We start from the raw sequence: 8899 nt of genomic DNA, 5'->3' as shown, positions 1-8899 counted from the left end.
AAAGAGGCACTTTTTTTTTTGGTGAACAAATCTTGATGAATCTTGATGAAGACTGACTGTACGAACTGTAGTGACTGAATGATTTGAGGTGACTACACATCTAGCATCAGCTCTACATGAAGAGAGCTTGATATGAAACAGATTTATCCGTGGAGTATGATCATCATCATCTATTGGATAGCTACAGTAGCGTCAGAAGATCCTCCGTACAATTCTCACAAAGTTTTAGACGTTGGTAAAAAAAGGAGGAATATTTTTTTTTTAAAGACATGTTTTTTTTTTTTCCCACCCTCATAAATTTACACACATCTCCAATTCAAATTGAAAAATACAAAGCAGTTGGCTTAGGATTTCCCTGGTTTGAATATTGAATCTGAAAAGGGGAAACGAGGGTCATAGGTCACAGCATACAAACACAGCAGTTTTCAATTGCGTTTTTCTATTCAATGGCAAACCGCCTCAGTAAGTATAAGGTGTATTTGTCCATTCTATAGTAACTGACCTTTGTCAGGTCGTTTTGGCTCTTTATGTTTATCCATATAGACAGTGTACATTCTATAGTAACTGACCTTTGTCAGGTCGTTTTGGCTCTTTATGTTTATCCATATAGACAGTGTACATTCTATAGTAACTGACCTTTGTCAGGTCGTTTTGGCTCTTTATGTTTATCCATATAGACAGTGTACATTCTATAGTAACTGACCTTTGTCAGGTCGTTTTGGCTCTTTATGTTTATCCATATAGACAGTGTACATTCTATAGTAACTGACCTCTGTCAGGTCGTTTTGGCTCTTTATGTTTATCCATATAGACAGTGTACATTCTATAGTAACTGACCTTTGTCAGGTCGTTTTGGCTCTTTATGTTTATCCATATAGACAGTGTACATTCTATAGTAACTGACCTTTGTCAGGTCATTTTGGCTCTTTATGTTTATCCATATAGACAGTGTACATTCTATAGTAACTGACCTCTGTCAGGTCGTTTTGGCTCTTTATGTTTATCCATATAGACAGTGTACATTCTATAGTAACTGACCTTTGTCAGGTCGTTTGGCTCTTTATGTTTATCCATATAGACAGTGTACATTCTATAGTAACTGACCTTTGTCAGGTCGTTTTGGCTCTTTATGTTTATCCATATAGACAGTGTACATTCTATAGTAACTGACCTTTGTCAGGTCGTTTTGGCTCTTTATGTTTATCCATATAGACAGTGTACATTCTATAGTAACTGACCTTTGTCAGGTCGTTTTGGCTCTTTATGTTTATCCATATAGACAGTGTACATTTGTGCTGACAATAAAACAGATGACGTGCGAGTGCTTTGTGGTTTCATTTCCTTTTTTTAATAGACGTTGCATTATGTTCCATAGTATCAACTGCAGTCAATTGTGATAAGGAATATTGGTGCATAATGTTGAAGTACATCTTTATATTTACTATTTTCTACATTGTAGAATAATAGTGAAGACGACAAATCTATGAATAACACATATGGAATCATGTAGTAACCAAAATATATTTTATATTTGAGATTCTTCAAAGTAGCCACCCTTTGCCTTGATGACAGCTTTGCACTCCCTTGACATACTCTCAACCAGCTTCATGAGGTAGTCACCTGGAATGCATTTCAATTAACATGTGTGCTTTGTTAAAAGTTCATCTGTGGAATTTCTTTCCTTCTTAATGAGTTTGAGCCAATCAGTTGTGTTGTGACAAGGTAGGGGTGGTATACAGAAGATGGCCCTATTTGGTAAAATACCAAGTCCATATTATGGCAAGAACAGCTCGAATAAGCAAAGAGAAACGACAGTCCATTATTACTTTAAGACATGAAGGTCAGTCAATCTGGAAAATTTCAAGAACTTTAAAAGTGTCTTCATGTGCAGTCGCAAAAACCATCAATCGCTATAATGAAACTGGCTCTCATGAGGACCACCACAGGAAAAGAAGACCATGAGTTACCTCTGCTGCAGAGGATAAGTTCATTAGAGTTACCAGCCTCAGAATTTGCAGCCCAAATAAATGCTTCCCTAAACATCAACTGTTCTGAGGAGACTGCGTGAATCAGGCCATCATGGTTGAATTGAGTGGAGGAAAAGCAGCCAACAAGTGCTCAGCATATGTGGGAACTCCTTCAAGATTGATGGGAAAGCATTCCAGGTGAAACTGGTTGAGAGAATTCCAAGAGTGTACAAAGCTGTCATCAAGGCAATAGGGTGGTTACTTTGAAAATTCCCAAATATAAAATATATTTTGATTTGTTTAACACTTTTATTTGGATACTACATGACTCTATATGTGTTATTTCATAGTGTTGATGTCTTCACTATTATTCTACAATGTAGAAAATAGTAAAAATAAAAACCCTTGAGTGAGTAGGTGTGTCCAAACTTTTGACTGGTACTGTTATATACTGTACACTCTTACTGAGATATTTTATGAACGCAGGCCCCTGGTCCAGTCAAGTATTTGTTTAAATGTGTACTGAGATCAGCAGTTAGCTGTGAACTGGTAACGTGTGTATCTGTTTCCTCTGGTTGTCCTCCATGCGTCTCTTCCTGAACCTCAGCTCCTCTCTCTCCATCCACGTCTCCTGACTGAAGTCTGGGAAGAAGAAACTGATCTCCCTCCGCGCCGACTCCAACGAATCTGGAAACGGGAAGACTTAAAATTCCTTTAGGAGAAGACTTTTAAAATTCCTTTATGAGAAGAATTTTTGAATTCCTTTATGACAACAATTCTAGAATTCCTTTATGAGAAGAATTTTAAAATTCCTTTATGAGAAGAATTTTAAAATTCCTTTATGAGAAGAATTTTAAAATTCCTTTATGAGAAGAATTTTAAAATTCCTTTATGAGAAGAATTTTAAAATTCCTTTATGAGGAGACTTTTAGAATTCCTTTATGAGAAGAATTTAAAAATTCCTTTATGAGAAGAATTTAAAAACTCCTTTATGAGAAGATTTTTAAAATTCCTTTATGAGAAGACTTTTAATTTGCCCAAGCTTGGGAAATTTACTTTAGCATGTTATGTTATTACACAAGATTATTACACAACATCAATAGTTTATTAAAGGGTTTATGGAAATGAATATTAGTAGAATCAACTAAATCTTTAAATAACATTGATGTTATTAAAGTTATGGCATACAGTTTATGGTCAGGAGTCTCAACCACCAGCACCAGACAAAATATGAAGATAGAGTTGTATATGGGCTGTGATGCCCCCAAAGTATTGTAGACTGCAAATCAGTAGAGGAGAATGATTCTGGTTGTCTAATACAAAACCTATATTGATAGCTATCACACACAATTAATACCTAGATCATTTGATTGACAGCTATAAATAACTGTTGTGGGTGTTGTGTGTGTGGTCCCTCATACCGAAACAGTGTGTGTGTGTGTGTGTGTGTGTGTGTGTGTGTGTGTGTGTGTGTGTGTGTGTGTGTGTGTGTGTGTGTGTGTGTGTGTGTGTGTGTGTGTCTCCCTACATTATCAGGACCAGAATGTCCTAACAAGGTAAGAAAACAAGATTTTTGAAGTCTGGACTTTTTTTTCATGTCCTGTATTTTGTTAAAATTGTTAATTCCTGAAAATGTACGTAAGAAAGTGTGTGTGTGCCTGCCAGAGACCCTTGTTCTACAGATCAGTTCACTGCTGTTCCCCTGAACATCATCAATGTTTCTCTTTGTTCAGCTACATCCTACAATCTTCTATTAGAGAAACGGCGCTCAGTGTAGAGAGGATGAAGCCATATGTGTGTAAATAATACCAGGACAGAGGAAAAACCCTCACGCCATTGATCTGCTACTTGAAAAAGTGGATCAGCGAGGCTTGTGATTTTTATTCTATCTCAATAGGTCTCAACTAGATCAATAAATAGATAGTCAATAAATATTTTTAAAAAGCACCAAACCCTGAGCCCCTGGTCAAAACTACTGCATGATTAAAAAAGCAGCCATCTCAGACCCACAAGAGTCCTGGGGGCCTTACCAGACCCACAAGAGTCCTGGGGGCCTTACCAGACCCACAAGAGTCCTGGGGGCCTTACCAGACCCACAAGAGCCCTGGGGGCCTTACCAGACCCACAAGAGTCCTGGGGGCCTTACCAGACCCACAAGAGTCCTGGGGGCCTTACCAGACCCACAAGAGCCCTGGGGGCCTTACCAGACCCACAAGAGTCCTGGGGGTCTCACCAGACCCACAAGAGCCCTGGGGGCCTTACCAGACCCACAAGAGTCCTGGGGGTCTCACCAGACCCACAAGAGCCCTGGGGGCCTTACCAGACCCACAAGAGCCCTGGGGGCCTTACCAGACCCACAAGACCTCTGGGGGCACTTACCAGAGCCGTGTGTGGTATTCCTGGTGTCAGTGAGTCCGTACTGGGCTCTGATGGTTGAGGGAGAGGTATAGCGGGCCCTGAACACCTTGGTAGGACCCATCAGTTCTCTCCAGTGGGTTATGGCGTCCTCTCTAGCCAGGACGTAGGCCCGCATCGGACCACTGAATCACAACAGAGCAATGGGGGGTTCAGACTAGGGAGCCTTTTGACAAAGAGTTCCACCTAATCTGTGTGAGGTAGGATACATCAGCACAAGAGTATCATCTTCAAGATATCCAGCCAGTGAAGGCCTCAAATGATATTTGCTTTGTAAATATAATTGGGACTACAGGTCAAAACGCAGTGATTGCTTAAAATGTCCATATGATGAAAACATGGTAAAAGACCAGATCCACTCAGAGACATCCTACTCAAAGACCCCCCCGCCCCATGGTAAAAGACCAGATCCACTCAGAGACATCCCCTACTCAAAGACCCCCCTCCCCCATGGTAAAAGACCAGATCCACTCAGAGACATCCTACTCAAAGACCCCCCTCTACCCCCCCCATGGTAAAGGACCAGATCCACTCAGAGACATCCTACTCAAAGACCCCCCATGGTAAAAGACCAGATCCACTCAGAGACATCCTACTCAAAGACACCCCCATGGTAAAAGACCAGATCCACTCAGTGACATCCTACTCAAAGAACCCCCATGGTAAAAGACCAGATCCACTCAGAGACATCCTACTCAAAGAGCCCCCCATGGTAAGAGACCAGATCCACTCAGAGACATCCTACTCAAAGACCCCCCCCCACCCATGGTAAAGACCAGATCCACTCAGAGACATCCTACTCAAAGACCCCCCACCCATGGTAAAAGACCAGATCCACTCAGAGACATCCTACTCAAAGACCCCCTCCCATCGATACACAGTAGCACAACGGGTGGTAAAAGACCAGATCCACTCAGAGACATCCTACTCAAAGACCCCCCCACCCATGGTAAAAGACCAGATCCACTCAGAGACATCCTACTCAAAGACCCCCCATGGTAAAAGACCAGATCCACTCAGAGACATCCTACTCAAAGACCCCCCATGGTAAAAGACCAGATCCACTCAGAGACATCCTACTCAAAGACCCCCATGGTAAAAGACCAGATCCACTCAGAGACATCCTACTCAAAGACCCCCCATGGTAAAAGACCAGATCCACTCAGAGACATCCTACTCAAAGACCCCCCATGGTAAAAGACCAGATCCACTCAGAGACATCCTACTCAAAGACCCCCATGGTAAAAGACCAGATCCACTCAGAGACATCCTACTCAAAGAACCCCCCCCGCCATGGTAAAAGACCAGATCCACTCAGAGACATCCTACTCAAAGAACCCCCCACCCCCATGGTAAAAGACCAGATCCACTCAGAGACATCCTACTCAAAGACCCCCCCCCATGGTAAAAGACCAGATCCACTCAGAGACATCCTACTCAAAGACCCCCCTCCCATCGATACACAGTAGCACAACGGGTGGTAAAGACAGCCCACCCCACAAAAGGAAAAGACTGTCGAACCTAAAAAAATAAAAATAAAATAAAAACATAAAACAACCTTGAACATTAAAAACAAAACAAGGCTCTACTTCAAGCTGTGATATAACACCAACACTCATCTATGTATTCTTTCAGGAGTTCAGAACGAGAAAGTAAAAGAAAATAACATGGCCAAATGGAACACGATTCCCCATGTAGTGCACTAAACTTAAGCGGCTTAAACCTGACTCAGGTCAAAAGTAGCACACTGCATAGGGAATAGGGTGCCATTTGGAGCCAAAGGCACGGGAGAACACCATTAGAAGCCAGAGGGGTGCCCTGCATGGGGGGGGTCTATAAATGAGCTATGTTCTCCCCGGCGCCCACCGTCCTCCTCGGCGCCCAAGCCCCTTTATGAATGAGCTGACGACAACAGACACTCCCCACAGAGCTGCCTCAAAGACTGGATGGATAGAAGTGGTTCGTATGGCTGGACTGATAGAAGTGGTTCGTATGGCTGGACTGATAGAAGTGGTTCGTATGGCTGGACTGATAGAAGTGGTTCGTATGGCTGGACTGATAGAAGTGGTTCGTATGGCTGGACTGATAGAAGTGGTTCGTATGGCTGGACTGATAGAAGTGGTTCGTATGGCTGGACTGATAGAAGTGGTTCGTATGGCTGGACTGATAGAAGTGGTTCGTATGGCTGGACTGATAGAAGTGGTTCGTATGGCTGGACTGATAGAAGTGGTTCGTATGGCTGGACTGATAGAAGTGGTTCGTATGGCTGGACTGATAGAAGTGGTTAGTATGGCTGGACTGATAGAAGTGGTTCGTATGGCCGGAATGATAGAAGTGGTTCGTATGGCTGGATGGATAGAAGTGGTTCGTATGGCTAACTTTTCTAATCAATACAGTTAGGCATTTTTAAACTGCTCACCTCCTGGGCCCAGTCTGCACAAGACAAGGGTTTAGCTGTCCTAAAGTTAAGTACATTTCCAAGAAGAACTCCTAAAGCATTATTTTCAAGAATCCCATTTCTTCTTCACTTTTTTCTTAGGAAGAAACTTAAGAAAAACCCAAAGAACGTTTCCAGTAACATTCTTGAGGAATAGCAACTTTGCTTAACTTTCTTCTTAAGTCTATAGTTAAGGGGGAAAAATGGCAGTTAAGAAGATATTTCTTCTTAATTTTATTTAACCTTTATTTAACGAGGCAAGTCAGTTAAGAACAAATTCTTATTTACAATGACGGCCTAAGAACAGTGGGCAGTCCGACAGATTTTTACCTTTGTCAGCTCAGGGATTCGATCAGGCAACCTTTCGGTTACTGGCCCAACGCTCTAACCACTAGGCTACCTGCCGACCCAAGTATCCTTAAGGTTTTGTGAATCCGGTCCCAGTACTTGAGTTTCCATGTGATTGCATCTCAGCAGTATGAATGTGGCAGACCAATTCTGGTTCTCTTTCCACTAATTGATCCGTTGACCAATCAGATCAACTCTCTTGTCCAATAATTGGGCAAAGTAGCAGAAGTGGACGAAGATACGCCATCGAGTTGAAGTGACATACTGTGTTTAGTCGTCAAGATGCTTTTGTCTTCACATTCAACAGCGCTTGCATCACATCACAGCGGGAGTTAAAGGTAAATGTGTGTATGTGACCAATACAATTTGTTAAAAGGGAAGTTAAACAATGAATATGAGTCAGAGGTGTGCGTCCCAAACGGCAGCCTACCCCCTACATAGTACACTACTTTAGTCCAAATAGGGTGCCATTTGACACACACGTTAAAGTTATGTTCGCTACATTAAAGTGTGAAGAGAAATGACTTGAAGCTTACCTGGACATGAACTCAACCAGTCTTTGGTAGAAGAACCGTCCTGAGAGATGAGACAAAACACACAAAGACGCATCAACGATATATGGTGGTTCTACGTGGTGATATGAGGCGGTTCTACGTGGTGATACGTGGTGGTTCTATGTGGTGATATGAGGCGGTTCTATGTGGTGATACGAGGAGGTTCTATGTAGTGATATGAGGACGTTCTATGTGGTGATACGAGGAAGTTCTATGAAGTGGTTTTATGTGGTGATACGTGGTGCTTCTATGTGGTGATAAGAGGCAGTATGAGGTGGTTCTATGTGGTGGTTGTTAGAGCCTGGCGCTTGTCCCCATGGAAACATGTATGCTTGCATTTGGGGCAGCAGGTAACCCAGTGGTTAGAGCGTTGGACTAGTAACCAGAAGGTTGCAAGATCCAAGTACCCGAGCAGACAAGGTAAAAAAAATCTGTCGTTCTGCCCCTGAACAAGGCAGTTAACCCACTGTTCCTAGGCTGTCGTTGAAAATAAGAATTTGTTCTTAATAACTGACTTAAATAAAGGTAGAATTTAAAAAATGACTTAACTCCCTTTGGATAAAAAATGTAAAAAAGAGTCTGCTAAATGGATTATTATTGCAATAAAGGCATTTTCTAGATTATTTAACATGAGGGGAAAAAAACGAAGTAAACATCTGATCAAGATAATCAATATATATATATATACATACACAGTGCATTCAGAAAGTATTCAGACCCCTTGACTTTTTCCACATTAAGTTACAGCCTTATTAGAACATGGATTTTGTTTTGTTTTATCTTAACAAAATCTCAATCCATCTACACGCAATACCCCATAAAGAAAAACAGGTTTTTAGAAATGTTAGAAATGTTAGCAAAATGTATTTAAAATAAAAAAGAAACCTTATTTAGACCAAAGACAGCTGGATGAATCATTCCGAGTTTTGACTGGTCTCTTTGCCACACCACTGCTGACAGTTGTATAAAATCAAAAGCACACCGCCATGCAATCTCCATAGACAAACATTGGCCATAGAATGGCCTTACTGAAGAACTCAGTGACTATCAACGTGGCACCGTCATAGGATGCCACGTTTCCAACAAGTCAGTTTGTCAAATTTCTGCCCTGCAAGAGCTGCCCCGGTCAACAGTAAGTGCTGCTATTGTGAAGTGGAAACGTCTAGGAGCAACAACGG

The 8899-nt window shown here is 41.8% G+C and overlaps 1 protein-coding gene across 1 annotated transcript; it reads right to left on the bottom strand.

Annotated features, from left to right (window-relative positions):
* Positions 1-1322: 1322 nt before the first annotated feature.
* Positions 1323-7826, bottom strand: LOC118381765 (nucleoside diphosphate kinase 6). The gene is made up of 3 exons (XM_035768660.2): positions 7704-7826; positions 4347-4507; positions 1323-2654 (listed from the first exon to the last, which is right to left on the bottom strand). Exons 1-3 carry the CDS (start codon positions 7709-7711, stop codon positions 2503-2505), a joined length of 321 nt encoding a protein of 106 aa, XP_035624553.2. The 5' UTR covers positions 7712-7826; the 3' UTR covers positions 1323-2502.
* Between the last annotated feature and the right edge of the window lie 1073 nt (positions 7827-8899).

Source organism: Oncorhynchus keta, unplaced genomic scaffold (genome assembly GCF_023373465.1).
Source record: "Oncorhynchus keta strain PuntledgeMale-10-30-2019 unplaced genomic scaffold, Oket_V2 Un_contig_16899_pilon_pilon, whole genome shotgun sequence".
Lineage (NCBI taxonomy): Eukaryota > Metazoa > Chordata > Actinopteri > Salmoniformes > Salmonidae > Oncorhynchus > Oncorhynchus keta.
Note: the sequence above shows the minus strand (reverse complement) of the source record. Positions and strands in the feature narration are given on the sequence as shown.